The 16,012-nt window shown below is 41.6% G+C and overlaps 1 protein-coding gene across 8 annotated transcripts in view; it reads right to left on the bottom strand.

Moving 5' to 3' along the window:
• NEO1 (neogenin 1) overlaps positions 1-16,012 on the bottom strand; it is a 213,742-nt gene that overhangs the window by 19,480 nt on the left and 178,250 nt on the right. For 4 of the 8 annotated variants that reach the window (XM_033107554.1, XM_033107561.1, XM_033107562.1 and 1 more), the window contains exons 16-22: positions 12,588-12,683; positions 9,528-9,751; positions 9,307-9,445; positions 7,283-7,390; positions 5,701-5,895; positions 4,988-5,020; positions 1,912-1,980 (exon numbers count right to left, since the gene is read on the bottom strand). In XM_033107554.1, coding sequence (XP_032963445.1) covers positions 1,912-1,980; positions 4,988-5,020; positions 5,701-5,895; positions 7,283-7,390; positions 9,307-9,445; positions 9,528-9,751; positions 12,588-12,683 — 864 coding nt within the window. The remainder of the gene's footprint in view (positions 1-1,911; positions 1,981-4,987; positions 5,021-5,700; positions 5,896-7,282; positions 7,391-9,306; positions 9,446-9,527; positions 9,752-12,587; positions 12,684-16,012) is intronic. The other 4 variants (XM_033107555.1, XM_033107560.1, XM_033107556.1 and 1 more) reach the window with 3 other exon arrangements.

The raw sequence follows: 16,012 nt of genomic DNA, 5'->3' as shown, positions 1-16,012 counted from the left end.
CAGAACTAGGGGCCAGTAAAATTAGACCACAGGCGGGCTTTACACGAAACGCTTATTAACAACAGAGCTTGTAAGTGGGGTGTGCAGAGGGGCAGGCGCTGCCCCCTACAGGGCCGGGGAGCCAGGGGCTGGGAGGGGTGGAGGTGGTGGTGACAGCTCGTCCCTGCACTGCAGAGATGACTTGTCATTTAACTGCATCTGTCCTCTCACTTCTGAGCCGGCTAAAAGCTCCCTTCTGAGGCAGAGTAAGCGTGAGGCCCCCAAAGGGAACTGACAGGCCATTTCTTAAGCCTCCCCTGAATTAGTGCTACAGCTTCCAAACCACTCCTTTCTGACTTTATACTCTTAGCTCCCAACTCATTCTTCACTGTCACCAGAGTAATAACCGTAGGAACTCAGTAAATGGAAGTCACGGTTTACCAGTAGGCAAGTCTTACATGCTATTTACAGGATGAAGCTCACAGGTTTTAGCACTGGAGCCTGAGTTTCTGGCAGGCTGCTTCTAACCAGTCTTCTCCAACCCGAGACTCTATCCTGCCTCTCAGTGTGATCCCTGCAGAGAGCACGCTGTTTCCTACTGCCATGCCTTCGCACGTGCTGCCATTGCTTCCAGAATGTTCCCCCTTCCCCCTTGATATTTAGCAATCCTCTACACATCCTGTAAAGTCTAGGTCCAATATTGCTTCTTCCACAGAGCTTTCCCTTTCCTCTGTCAGGTTACTTTGTTACCCACTCCTATTGCTCCCATAGCCTATTATGTAGAACTTGAACCTTTAAAAATATGTGTGAATGAACGAATGCATAAATGAGAGACAAGATAGAGAAATAATGACTTTTCTCACAGCCTTCGATATTATATGGTGGACAGCACATAAATGTAACATATGCACCCTTAGAGAAGACACTCATGAAGTCCTAGAACTCAGAGCCTAAAAATTTCTTGAAGCAGCAAGTTTGCCTGGCTCTCCTAAGAACAGGCTGATTCACTGAAATCAGGGCAGTGCCACTTTTTATTTAAGTAGATAGCTGGATATTAAGAGATCATTTTACGTCCACAATTAGAGGAGGAGTTCCTGAGGACAGGCCTTTCCCCTCCGTGTTTCACTGGCAGGGTGAGGAGACAATCAGGGTTATTTCTAGCAACTACTTGTGTGGATTTTACCAACACCAGATGCCCACTGCGATGTAGAACCTGGTGCGTTCCAGGCGCGTGTAATCGAGGCAAAGGGACAATCAGAAGCCAGGCCTGTGTTTTGGTTCTAGGACGTCCATAATTAGTGGGATCCAGGCATGTTCCTTTTCCGCTGAGTCTCTTAATGTATACAATGGGATAATGTATCTGTTCTCCTTGCTTCAAGTGTTATGAGGATCAAATGTGATTTCATGTGTGACAGTAACTTACAAATGGTGAAGCTGTGTAGAAAAGTAGGTGTCATCAATTAAACAATTAAAAGGCACAAACTCTTAGGATGGCCAGGACAGTGGGAAGAACTTTTTAAGAATTTCCAAACTAAAAACATTACAGTAAGCAGTTTGGGGAGAAATTAATGATTCCAAAGCATTTCTTTGGCTTGTTCTGGGTGATTCTACTAGAGGGTTTATTTTTGAAAACAAGATTCTAACTTTTTTCTAGAGGCAGTGGGCAAAAGGCAGACTTGCTTGTTTAGAATTGGTATTATTTTACGTTGGGTATGTGGGAAAACAATTTCATTTGTAGATCCTGTAATGAATGGGTTTGCAGTAATTCAGCATTTGTCAGAAAAATGCCTAAAGCTAAGTCTGTTAAATAAAAGGAAATAGGCAACATGCTACGCTCAGCACACAAGCCGCAGAAGACATTTCAAGAGCTCAGGCAGAACTGTGTCACGCTCACATCAGACCCAAAGAACCATGGGTGGGGGGGGGCTTTACCGCTCATCGGAGGTTTGTAGTCAGATCCCAGGTCTGGCAGCCGGCTTCCTTTTCCTGAAGACCCTGAGGCTGAAGGAGGAAAAAATCGCATTAGTAATGACCCAACCCCTTGGTGTGACAAGTCAACTTCACAGCTAGTGAGCGTTTTCTACACAAACTATTTTCAGTCTACTCTGTCCATGAGAAAATGAAGTAGCACATCAACAATAGGGGAAAATATAGTCTGTTTGTGCAAAGCAAGCTAAGGTATAGTTTTCTCTGCAATGAGGCATCTGAAAGGCTGCCTGCCACCCTCTTCCATGGCTGTATCTAGCATGTAACTAGGCTATTCATAAGCTGGGAACACACCCATTTCTCTAGCCCAGGAAACAGTTTCTGAAAGATGGCTCAGAGCGCTCATGCAAAAGTAGCTTCTCTTGGCAAAGGAAGCATGGGGAACAGTTCAGTTATCTTCTGCAGTAAACAATGAGATTCTTCCAAGGGTCCCAGCTATGCTGATCTCCAGGAGGTATCAGCGATGTTTGGATGCTTTTCTCATATCATAAAGTAACCCAATTATAAACTTTCCAAACACCAAGTTACCCTAAGCAGGGGCAGGAAGACAAGTGGAGGTTCAAACTGGCTCTCAGTTCACGCTCAGTCACCTAAACATCCAAAGATGGAAAACAAAGTCTGCCCTCTAGTTGCTCCCAAAGGACACTGTCTCCTAATCCCTCGTTGTGGAACATAGGGAGGCTGCTGACCTTTGGCACGGGACCACCCCACAAGTAGTCCTCAGAAAACACAAACACCAGTGTCTTAGAAATTCCTGTTCTTGGTCTTGAATTTTGTACTTCCCATTTACAGAAAAAGCTGCTTAGGTAAAGCAGCTAATGGAGCCCTTTCCCCATAAAGCAAAGGTATTCCTCAGCCCAAAGTTGGGGCCAGAAGAGAGATGGACTTCTCCTGGAGAGGCCGGAAAGAACTGCAGGGGAAGAACTGCTCCTGAGTTACTGGAGCGCGCTGCTAACACACCGCCTGGCTCCATCATCGCTCACAGTTGGACTTCTGGCAAGTCACCGATCCATTCTTTTTGGGTCTCTGTTTCCTTATTGTACAACAGTCACAATAATGGTATCTACTTCAGAGAACTGTTGTGAGGATTAAATGGAGATTTAATTCTATAAAGTATTTTTGAATACTGCCTGACACATAGTAAATGTTCAATAAATATTTACTATTACTACAAGCTTAATAAATCACTATGGAAGAATATAATCTTTCTCTTTACAGAGAAAGCATTAAGCTTCAGAAAACACTCATAAAATGAGAGTAATTTCTACAAATAAAGCTTGACGAGAAATTCATAAACTAGATGTGTTTTTGTAAAATATTAGCGCTAATGTCAAGTATTTCTATAAGTTACCAGACTTGGGAGGAAACGAAAGAAATTAAAATCTGAAGGTTTCTGTATGTAGTTCATTCAACAGAATAAATCTAGAGACGAAAACAATGTTTTCTGTGTTTCCAGAAGTTCGAAACCCCAAAAAGGTAACAGAAGCTCTTGGGTACCCAAAAGGGCATGTTCTAGAAGTTAACTCACAGTCCCTTTCGAGTGTGCATGCTTATTACTCTGTCCCCTTATTTCTGTTGCCACCATTCCTCCCAAATGGCACACACCACAGGTGAAGATTCCAGTTGGTCTTCTCACCATGACAAGGTCCAGCTGGCAGAGATGACCCAGCCCTCGTAAGACTCTTCAGGGTTAAAAGTACTAAGTTGGCAGGTAGCCCACATTTAAGGCAAACTAGCCAGAGTGTCATATGTAAATAACTGCCAAAGAATACACTTGGCCAGTAAGCTGGCTGGTTCAACTCCTATATTTCCCAACATTTTTTATTTTAAATTTAACCTACGAACAAGAAATCCCAAGGATTAACCAAACACCAACAATAAATATGGGTAAAGAATTTTAAATACCAGAGGTGTGGTGCAGCTCAAAATTGCACTCCGGCTTATGGAATAAGCGGGGACAAACAATGGGCACGTTTATATCCTGTGCATATACAGGAGTGTTATTTTTGTTTTCTCACGCTTAAGTTCAGTCAAGTTTCCACCACGATTAGGGTGCCTGTCCACACCCCCCAACATACAAAAGCATGTTTGCAATTTCTCCAAAGTACAACCAAAGACTCACTGAATGCAAGCCCGTTTCCAAAGCCCTAAAACTCAGACCTCAAGTTCTGACTCCGCCTTGTCATTCACCGAGAACCAAAGACTTTGCATTTCTAACAACTACTCTTAACCGTGAAAGCAAGCATCCAATAGACGTTTACTGTTCTTTCTCAGTATAGAAAACAGATACCAACTTTAGCTGAATTCCCAGAGATGAAAATCACTAAGTACAGTTACCTCTCCACCGCAATTACAGTGAAGAGACATTGCTGACAGATCATTTCAAGAATGATGACACTGAGAACCATGCTTCCTACGTTTCCATTTTAAATTGGTTCTATCCGCTTTTAAAATAAACAGATATATCAAAGGGAAGAAATGGAAAAGGAGCCCTGAATGAAGATTATGATAACAGAATAAATAGCACTAATTTTGTCACAGGTAATCAATCATTCAATTCAACGGTAAATTTGTAGATTCTTTGTGTGGGGGGGAAATAGGGTATTTGCTGAATTTGATTACAACTTTGCATTTAGAGATACTAATACAATCCTAGATGCTACCAATATGACAAATGGGTATGCTTGTTCTCATCACGGCCCAATGTCTACGACTGTTACAGAATTCCAGCATCTTAGTGCAAAGGATAATGTAACCTGTGGCCAATCTCCTATAGCTGTCCTACTCAGTTTATTTGACTCCATTTTCTTTTTCCTGCCAGTCTATTTAGCTCCTAAATGGATTCCCCAGCTTTTCAGATACCCCAAGTGCCACAAACAAGGACTCAACTCCACTTTGGCCAATGAATACATGGTTTTTAACATGTGGTACTGGTTTTCAGGAAACAAAAACAAAAACAACAAAAAGCTAGTAATAGGTCACAAAGGAGAGAAAAGGAAAGAGAGGCCATCTACTCATTTACCTTGATCATTAGGCATTTTATCAGAGGAGTCCGCTAACAGGCCAAGCACAGGGGAAGAAAAAACAAGAGCAAGGATCACAAGCTTTGAAGATGGGACAGGCAGAATTTTTAAAGGAAAAAATAAAAAATAAAATCCCACAAACTTCCAAATAAACTGAGGTTTTTTGTTTTTTTTTTAAGTACCAACAGAAAAGAAATCCATATATGGTTTCCACATTTCCACAGACTCAGTCCCCGACTAAATTTTATTCCTAAGTTCACTTGGTTCAATGTTTTATCTTCACTTTCTAATCTAGAGTGTTCTTTAAAGGGCCCCTTTTAGTCTCTCTCTACAAAGGTGTAAAATAAACCTTTCAGGTTAAGAGCCTGCATATGTTGACAGAATCATCGATTACAATAACATGCTATTCCTCTGTATGAGAACAAAGAGAAGAAGATCTGATCTGACTGGAAAATACCTTTGGATCACTGCAATTCCTCTGCTCCAACAGTCTGGAGTCAAAGTTCCTTCTGTACGACGTGACTGGACAGTCACCTTGGGGGCCTGATTTGGGGGCAGTGGCGAGTGGAGATGGTTCTGAGATAAATGTGGACGCTGAGGTTCATCGCAGGACGTCTTACATTGTCCATAATGTCTATGTGGTAACGTGACAGGTGCGAGCTCAGCCCCACTAAGGAGACACACAGCAGAGCGCTCTGACGGGGGACCTTACCTTTCGGTGTTCTGAACTGCACAGCCTCAGACATGGGCCCCATGCCCTTCGAGTTCCGGGCCTGGATCTTGAAGTAGTACGGGGTGTCGAGCGTCAGCTCCTGGATCTGGTGAGTCAGCCTGTTTCCTACAACCGGCTCGATGACCCAGTCGTGTATCTCTGCGTTCACATCCGTGCTGTAATATATGATGTAACCTGTCCAAAGCAGTTCATGGGAAAGCGACCCTTAGTCGTGCTTTTTCTTTTGCCATCAGTAAGTCAATAAAGGTATATGTTACAGCACAAACAAGTAGAGAACCAGTCACTGATTAAACAGCAGTGGTAAAATGCACTCAAACTGCCACACTAAAACATAATACAGAGAAAAGCACAGTTTACAGTTCCAGGAAGCTGAAGGAATAGGACTAATAAAAGATAAATATATAGAGTTAAGGACCCTCAGAAGCTAGGAAATCATATAAGGAAAATAACCCAATCACTTCAACATCTTAATATTTAAATAGTGTACCTTCAAAGGTCTAAACTAAAATAATGCTGTTTTGAAAACAAACAACAGCCTGACATGTTTTAGCTCTCTCCAATGTGATTTCCGGGAGAAAAACTGGGAGATGGCAGCAACCTCCCAGACTTGGGCGCAAGTCACGTGAAATGTCGCTGGTACTTTCACCAGAGGGCGCTCAGTCTCCATGGCTGGGGCAGGAAGAACCACAACCACAAGCAGGCCTGACCCACACAGAAATGCACTGCATTATCACTGGGTTTTAAAGACAAAGTGAAAGGTAATCCAAGTCAAGTCATGCTTGATTCTTTTATGAAAGAGGCAAAGTCAAAAACCTAAAAAATGGAATAAAGACCAGGGATTTATGGAAAGGAGTTCCTATTGAGAGCCGAAGCACAACAATGCTATGAAAGGCCGCCTGTTCGTACGAAGGAGCTTCCTTCAGAAGGCAAAACCCTGTTCTCAGCATACACCTACATGGAGCAGACTCCCCTGGGAATAATTCAGCAGACTCCCACTAGCCTTTCCTCCGTGTTAGGCTGAGGAACACAGTGTTCTCTACTGTGGAAGGTTCTCCTCTGAGTCCAAGGAAATAGTCCAGGTCCCTGCAAAGGCCTAGGCCAACTCAAACGTTCAACTCTAACTGTAAAGCACAGGAAGCTGAAGCAGCAGGCCTGGTGGGGAGGGCGCTAAAAGCCTAACGGTCTTTTTTGGGCTTCCTGGTAAAAGAGCTGAACCTCTATTTATTGGGAATTACCCCATAGAATCGGGCAGGGTCTTTAACTGCAAAGCAGGTCATCTAGTCAGAGGCAGACAAGAACAGCTTTTCTGAGGAAAATAAGGATGTCCATAAGGTCCCCCTACAGCCAAAGGCGGACTTGTCTGGTGCAACCCATGCTCATCAGACTGTCACGCAACGGTGGCAAACAGCACCCCGACTCCACTTTTAAGGACCATGATGACAGCACCTTGTAAAATGACCAAGCCAGCATTCAGACGCCCACTTCATCCACCAACACAGAACGCTCCTGGAGAGCGCCTGCCAGGCAGACATCAGGGACGGACACACACTCACAGGCTTACCTGTGATTTTGCCATTGGCTTCAGAGGGAGGCTGCCAATTTACAATTATGGTCCTCGGTTTCCCCTCTTTACTCACGACTGTCACATCCTTGGGTGGAGAAGTAGGAACTACAAAATAACAATACTTTCAGTAATTTCTGTCCATTTCAATTTCATTCACCATTTCCTCAACTCCTTCCATTTAGAAGGCACAATTAAGGTACAAGGCAACAAAGATAAAGCTTCCTGACTTCAAAGAACTCGGTTAACCTATAAACTGCTCCGATAAAGAGAAGAATATGAAAAATATCAGAGAGAGAATACCATATGAGGATACAGAACTGGCATTCAGCGGGGGGAGGGAGGGAGTTAGGGGTCGGGTAGGGAGGTGGGGAAATTAAAGGACATCAGTATGGGTAGTTGCCAAGTAATTACGAAATGCCAGGCGTTTTACAAATTAACATTTCACTTAATATTTATAGCAACTTGCAAAGTAGTTACCACTGTCCCTGCCTGATGGATTAGAACACGGAAAACGAGCAAAGCTATGCCATTTTCCAAGATGACATTTCCCCTAATTTGGATTATTTTGTTAGGATATTTTTATATGTAAAATAATAGTTGGCTCTCCAAAACAAATGTGATGCTTGAAAACCCCCAATTCCTTCAAAAAACATGATTTATAAATAGATGTTTTTTTATTTTAAGTTTGCACTGAAAACATACTGTCAAGAACTTGAGGTAATTGCTCCGAAATGTAAAGCTGTTTGTGGAACAGAAAAACTAATAAGATAAAAATGACGACATTTCTTGTTTCCATGTTATGGCTGAAAATTTTTAATGTACTAGTTGGGGAAATGAGCAAATTAAGTACATCCTTAAATTTACTCTTCTCTTCCTAAAATATCCTCATATGAAATGGAAGGAAGCCTGGTGAAAAGCAAACATCTTAAGGAAATACATAGTCTCAGTTATTAGCTAATGGGTTGGAATTAAAGTGAAAAGATACTTTTAAATTTGGCAAAGAAAGCAAACTCAAGGTCTATTTAAACTTCTGCGCACTGCGCTTCTGGCTTTCCAAATCCAACCCCAAGTTTTCTTTGTAGGAAGTCCAACCAACTGTTCAGAAGCAAAAAAGACATTAGGGCCAGGCCATCTGGGGAGACTTCATAGCTCTATTTTCTCATAATTTATATTCAGGAGAGAAAAAAATAGGAGGATGGAATAGACAGAGACTCCCAATGCTTACACGTATCCCTATGCTGGGAAAGTACAAAGGGTAGAAGGGCCGGCCAACAAGGGCAACCACCAGAATCTCAAATCTGGAAGGCTTGCTTTTCCCTTAATGGGCTTCATTATCTTTTTTCTTTCATGTTTAGTAACAGACAAAAACCCTAAGGATACTCCAGCAGGAGACTTGATAAGACACTAAGTGGTTTGCAAGAAAGCTGCTGGTGAAGTGCTGGGGTTCTAGCAAGCATGGCATTGCAGCTGCTTGGTGAAGGGCAGGCCACCTCCTCTTTTCTCTTTCAATTTACCAGTAAAGCAGATTAATGATGATAATCCCTCACATCCACAGTGCTTTCTCATTTACTGTGTGCTTTCCCATCTGCTCTTCATTTTACCCTTCCAATAACCCTATAAAGCAGGCAAGGCAGAGATCATTACTCTTCTATAGATGGAAGAAACTGAGATGCACAGGGATTGGATGACTTGCTTATGATCACACGATCAATAGATGGCTGACCTGGGACTGAACTCAAGTCTCTTGATTCCTCAAATCTAGGATACGTTGTATTATATTTCCTATTAGTTGCGAATGTTGTATGATGATGAAAACAACATAATTCATCAGGCTGCAAAAGCAAACACTGAACTCCAGCTATGCCAATTTATGCACTCAGTTCTTTCCTTGGTTAGTAACAGCAGGTGATGAGAAGTCTCATGACATGGAATGTGGCCCAACATCAGCACGAACGTCTGCTGGCTTTCCTATCTCGCGAGGAGAAGGAATGCCACGTGACATAGGTTCTGACAACACCTACCTAATTCAAAGGTGGTCCCATGAGCTGTCATACTCCACGTGCTTGATCTTCGACCCTTGGTCACCATCACAGAGAATTCATAGAGTGTATTTGGTTTTAAACCAGTCACCAGATAACTCAAAGTTGTTGCATTTGCATTCTGCAAACATACGAGTCAAGAACTTTAGATTCAGAAAATATCAGTAAGGAGCTCTTCTCCCCCAGAGCACATGTGCCAGTACCTTGTACTTGGTGTTTGCGGGGATGTTAGTTTTCCATCGCACCGTGTAGTACCGGGAGTCGGTGATCTTCTGGTGTTTGGGCAGCGAGTTGTCCGCCCATGTAATCCTTATGGTGTCATGGCTCAGAATGGAAGCCTGGACTCCCACTGGAGGCATCATGGGAGTGGGATCTGGCACTGGAGTGTATGGAGCATTAATAACAAATAAATCAACTTCAGAAGTGTCTGGGTAAAAAGTAATTAAAAAGGAAGTGGCATTTTAACATAAACAAAAAGAAAAGAAAAGGGAAATGCAGGGTAATATAATGGAATGAAAGGTGGGAAATGAAGAAAGAGAAAAAAAATTCAGAGTTAATAGATAACCACCATTCATTTAAAAGAATATTTCCACTTGTGTTCTTTCAGGAAAACATCTAGAAAAACAGTAATTAACTATATTCTCTACTGTATTCTGTAGGTATATTAAAATTTGACAATCCAGTGATTATATTAACATATTAATACTTGAATTTTCTTTCAATTACTTGAAGATTCTACTTCCTGTCCAAAAAGGATCACAAAAAGATAAAGATCGCTCTTAAAATCAAGGGTATAATTTCTGAACAAGCAACACAAAGCTCATGATCTGTTCTGATATTTCAGAACCTGTGGCTGAGTTTCTGGGGCATGGCTTATCAGTGCATATCACCGGACATGGAAGGCCCTACTCTCAAACTTGAATCCCGAATCTCAGCCAATGGCAACTCAGCTTGGCCTTGGTCTTCAGGGCATCTGAGACCCATGCAGAGTCCAGTCCAGATCTGCTGAGGTCCAGCTCCACGTTCTCCAGCAGAGTCAGAGAACCACCTACTGATGAAGCCCAGTAAGTGATGGGAAATGCCATAGTTATGTGTCCAAGTGAGAGTCTTTAAGAATTTTAGAAATCTGAGTACTTATCTGATAGAAAGTCTGCACTCATGTCTGTACTGTGCCATACGCAATACACACACACTCGTCAAAACAAGAGGCCAGAACGAACACAAAGTCGCCAAGGACCATGGCGGTACAGCAGGATCCACTGGGCTTTCCCAATTCCTGACCAGGTTTTCTAAGTATACACACACACTCATTGATTTTACGGAAAGGTTTTAAAATGGATTACCCACATGGTTATGGTGACTCGCCCCTTCCTGTAACTCAAAATCTGAAAATGCAGGGGCCTTGTTTATGAATAACTGCCATGCTAAAGTACCATGTTTCCCCAAAAATAAGACCTAGCCGGACAATCAGCTCTAATGCGTCTTTTGGAGCAAAAATTAATATAAGATCTGGTCTTATTTTGCTATAAGACTAGGTATAATATAATATAACATTATATTATATAATATAATAAATATTAAATATAATACCAGGTCTTATATTAATTTTTGCTCCAAAAGACTCATTAGAGCTGATTGTCCGGCTAGGTCTTATTTTCAGGAAAACATGATAATGGTTTCCGTTTGTGTACTTCCTATACAATGAGGACTGAAAATCAGAGGAACAGCATACATTACAATTAAGGGCTTTGTTTAAAGATCAGGTCACAAACCACTTAGTTACATACAGAAAATGCACCCTGAGGTGCAAAAATCATTAGACTTCTTGGGGAAAATTTTTTATTTCTAACAACTCCTGGAAAAAGTACTTAGGTTACATGAGTTAGGAACACTTCCTTGTGTATTTCTAGCTAGAAGGCTGTATTTTTAAGTCACATAAAGGAAAATAACTTCAAATTATTTTTTTCTATTGTAGGCTGACTTAATAAAGTAACAAACTATTTATTTAAATATTCTCTTTCTCATCTTGCTTTTTTCCATTTATGGAACAACAGAGCTATTTTTGAAAGAACTCAGAAAGTGTAAGCACATAGGACAGAAGACAGGAGAGAACGACCAAACACGTAGTCATGATGTTGGTCTTGTTAGGTAAAAGCATAACAAAGGGACAGAGATTATCTTTTTAAAACAGTAATGCCAAATCTGTAACACTATGCAAAGTATGCAGAAGACACAGCAAGCAATACAGATTCACTATTCTGGGAAACAAATGGAGACGAGCATTTCTGAAAATGGTAAATTCTTTGATTTTTCAGTATCTACTGTGTTTCCCCGAAAATAAGACCTAGCCAGATCTTCAGCTCTAATGTGTCTTTTGGAGCAAAAATTAATATAAGACCCAGTATTATATATTATATTATACCTGGTATTATATTATATTACATTATATTGTATTAAAATAAGACTGGGTCTTATATTAATTTTTGCTCCAAAAGACGCATTAGAGCTGATGGTCTGGCTAGGTCTTATTTTCAGGGAAACACAGTATAGAAGAATTTATAACTCTAATTTATTTACTTCAATAAACTTTCTCATTCAGATCTAAATTAGATGTTTTATATAGCTATAGAAATTTTACATAATATGTATAACGTTTAAAGATACTTTAAATAAATTACAAAAAATAATGAATATTTGGTCTCTTTTGCAATAAATATACAGTTTATCAAGTGGATAGAACATTTGACTTTATACTCTTTATATAAGTAAAGTTTATGAACAGCATACAGAAAAATACTTTCCGAACCAAATCAGGTGACTAGTAAAGAAAGTGTTCGATTTATATATTTATTGCTCATTATTATATACACGTATTGCTACCATCAGTAACGTATATAATTCCTCCAGAGATATGAAGAGCTTTTCATTTTTTGACTCATTTTAGTTATAAGTCACATGACCAAAGATGAAAAATCACTTTTAATTTTCTCACAACTATCCTTTCTAGATCCTAATGCATTAAAAACGTGTTATGTGTCTACATAGAACCGTTTACATGGCAGGATTGTGAATATTTTCTAAAAAGCAAAACAGAAATTAGCAGAACTTTCCATGTTGAAAGCACATTTTCCTATATGAAGCCTGCCCCCTAAACTGCCAAATACTTCTCCTTGCACTGACACGCCGGGGGCAGGCCTCACGCCCACCTCCTTAGGCTGCTGGGCAAGCTGCTGAAGCCCAGCGATGGATGACGGGTGCCTTACCTGTGTGCGGTCTGGTCACGGCACTCTCGTACAGTGGGATGCCTTCACCCACGTTGTTAAACGCTTTCAGAGTAATCACATAGTGAGAGCTGGGATCTGAAAGACAGAAACCAGTCAAAACAAACACACTCTCAGTACAGAATTTTAAAAATTCAAGGGTGACTGTGCATGACCTTAACTGCAGAGGAAATCAGGAGGGAATATTCAAAAAACGTTTATGTGGGATTATTCTGAGGTGCAGGGAGATGTGAGATGGCAGCATACACAGTTCAGTGGTCCCCCCTTATCGGCAGGGGATACAGGCCCCCAGTGGATTCCTGAAACCACAGATAGGACCGAACCCTATGTAGACTATGTTTTTTCCTATATATACATCATACATACCTATGATAAAGTTTAGTTTATAATTAGGCACAGTAAGAGACTGACAACAAAATAGTATTGTAACAACATCTGTAATGAAAGTGACATTAATGTGTTCGCTTTTTGTCTCTCTCTGATCACCCATCTGATGACCGAGGCGGCTACTAAGTGGCTAACGGGCAGGAAGGGTACACGGCATGGATACACTGGACAAAGGGATGATTCACGTCCTGGGCAGAAGGAACAGAGTGGATGGCTCAAGATTTCATCACACTACAGAATGGAGCGAAATTTAAGACTTATGAATTGTTTACTTCTGGAATTCTCCATTTAATATTTTCAGACCTTGGTTGTCCATGAGTAACTGAAACTACGGATAAGCGGGGACAACTGTACAGGAAAATCGTGTGAGATCAAGTTCCTGGAGTCCCAGGAATGAGGCTGGCTGAGCCTGAATCCTCTCTCAGATTCCACTAATGGATGGTTTACTGATGCTACTGGATAGTATAGGGCCTGGATTAGAATGAGTTAGTAGGATTTTCGTGTGTTGAAAGCCTATAGGTAGAGCCTGGAATTAAACAAACCGTTTTCCTTCTCAGGAGGAAGGACAGTGATTGGAACAACAAAGGCAGAGAAGCAGGAAATAAACTGTTAACTGAGGAACTGCTAAATGCCCTTAACTCTCCGGGGGCTGTGGGGGGTTACTCCAAATCCAGGAACTGCCAAACCCCGTCTAGCCTTCATGTTGACTTCTTGGTTGGATAAGGTATGGGCCAGGATTACAACTGGCTTGGAGGAGAAGCTGCAGGAAATGTAAGTTTGATAGAAAAACTCCCTCCAGGTGAGCATATAAAATGCTGTTAGTTAGACTTGACGAAAAGAGGGGCTATTCGAGAGTTGGAATAGCATTCATTCTCCTATTGGTTGGGGTAAATCAGGAAGATTCTACTTCATCACATTCCTGACCCAGGCAAATTTAGGTTGGGTGATTCAAAAGTCCAGAGTCAGAAATGAGGACCTGAGTTCCAATGAAGTGTTGAGTGGGGTTCGGGGGAAGGGTGGGGAGGGTATGGGGGGAGCTGCCTGACACTGCTCACTTCTGGCAAAGCTGGGGAGGTTTCCCAAGTGGCCACACCCCAAGTGGCCTGCATTGCTTCCAAAGCTTCCAACAGCTGCTCTACGTGGGGGCCTACTCTTTAGACACCAATGGGCAATATATAAAGACACACGGTCTTCCAGTGTCAGAGAGAAGGGACAACAAATGGAACCAACAAGACTTAGTACTTGGCCGGTGAGGAAAAAGGAAAAGGTGCCGTTTGGGCAACATGGTAAATGGTGAAGTCGTTCACTGAGACTAGGGACAGACGCAGAGCAACCATGATACACCTTTCCAAGCCCCTCTTCCATTTCCACTCTTCACTCTCTCCCTATGTGCTTTCAACTCATTTTCTTAGCTTGGATTAGCATGCATATGCCATCAGATGCAAATACCTATCTCTAGTCCAGACTTTTCTTCTGAGCAGCGAATCTCTGTTCAACTGCCTGGCCTGTCCCCTTGGATGTCTCAAATCTCTCTCCCCACTTCTCATCTGCCCCCGTGTTCCCGAGTTCATAAACGGCACTACTATGTGCCCTGCTGTTCAAGTCAGAAACCTGGGCCTTACTAAGACCTCTTTTCCTCTCCCCTCATGTGCAAACGATCAAGTCCGGCTGATCCCACTTCCTGCCTCTCACCACTTGGCCTGGTTCCCTGAGCACGTGCGTCTCCTAACCCTGGGCCTTCAGTGTGCAGCCGTTCCCTCGCTGGCTGGGGAAACACGCCAGCCTTCCTCTGTACCGAGACAAAGCCTATTCATCTTCAAGGTCTCATCGCAGACGGGGTCAGCGTCTCTAGGTACATAGCCTGCAGCACCCCGTTTCTCTTCTCAGCACTCTAAACAATTCCAATTATTTCAAAATTATATTCTTTCTAACTATTGGGACCACGTTTGGTTGATTCTCTGTTGCACCTCTAGCACAGTGTCTGGGATATTGTACGTGTTCATTAAATATCTGCTGATTGATCCAAAGGTTTGCAGAAGAAGATACTTTAATTTTGATGAAATGATAGAATATGGGCTGTATCCCAGTGCAGACACCTAGGAAGCAGATGTTTATATGGATCTGAAGCTCAGCAGAGAGCTCTAGTTTGATTAATAAGTGAATTCCTAAACGTACCCCTCCATTCTGACTTTCTTCTTTCGTTCAACATTACATACACCTTAGCTGTATCTGTATTGACTAATACAGCTCAAGCTCATTTTACTTTATGCCAAATTCAGTTTTTGTTTTTTTGCTACTTCTCACTGTGCACTCTCTTTTCTAATAAAGCCTGTCTACTTACTTTCTTCAGCACCTGAAGTGCTTCTTCTCATCCCTTGTTTTCAAACACTATTCTGGCTCCGTCTTTCAGTTCAGGTTAAGCTTCTTCCCCAACTGCTTGCCTATGCCTTATTACTCTCCCTTCTCTGACCATACTTCACTTCACCTCATTCCATTGTTTCTTGTGTATTACTCTTGTTCTATTAGACGGAAAGCACCTGAAGCTCCAGGACCATGTACCGGCAGTGGGGTCTCCTCTCAGTAGTTTTGTAAAGGAAACAGTGGGCAGGGGGTCAACCCAGGGACATTTTCATCCTGTCAGTGAAGCTTGTCTTTTGCTCTCTTATGATGTCCTAAGATAGCTGTGCTGTTTCTTCTTGAAAGGAAAAAAAAGAAAGGCTACTTTTGTTTTTGAATCAAGCATCAAATTGTTGCTTATTTTCTACCAGAAAAGATGAAGGTAATCCATTTGTTAGACACCTAAAGGTGTTCTTAAGAAAGATATTTAAAAACGAATTATTTGAATTAAAAAGTTGGTCAGGGCAGATTCTGGTCTAAAAGATAAGTCTTAGGAAGAAAGATCGCTGTAATGATAATCCAATTTGTAAAAGTAATAACACCTACCAAAACGAATCCATTTTCAATTATAAAATATTGTTTCTTAGTGTTTTTGCTTTGTAAATCAACTCTGAGGTATAATT

The sequence above is a fragment of the Rhinolophus ferrumequinum genome, chromosome 6, assembly GCF_004115265.2.
Source record: "Rhinolophus ferrumequinum isolate MPI-CBG mRhiFer1 chromosome 6, mRhiFer1_v1.p, whole genome shotgun sequence".
NCBI lineage: Eukaryota > Metazoa > Chordata > Mammalia > Chiroptera > Rhinolophidae > Rhinolophus > Rhinolophus ferrumequinum.
The sequence above is the reverse complement of the archived record's forward strand: the minus strand, read 5'-3'. Positions and strand labels throughout refer to the sequence as shown.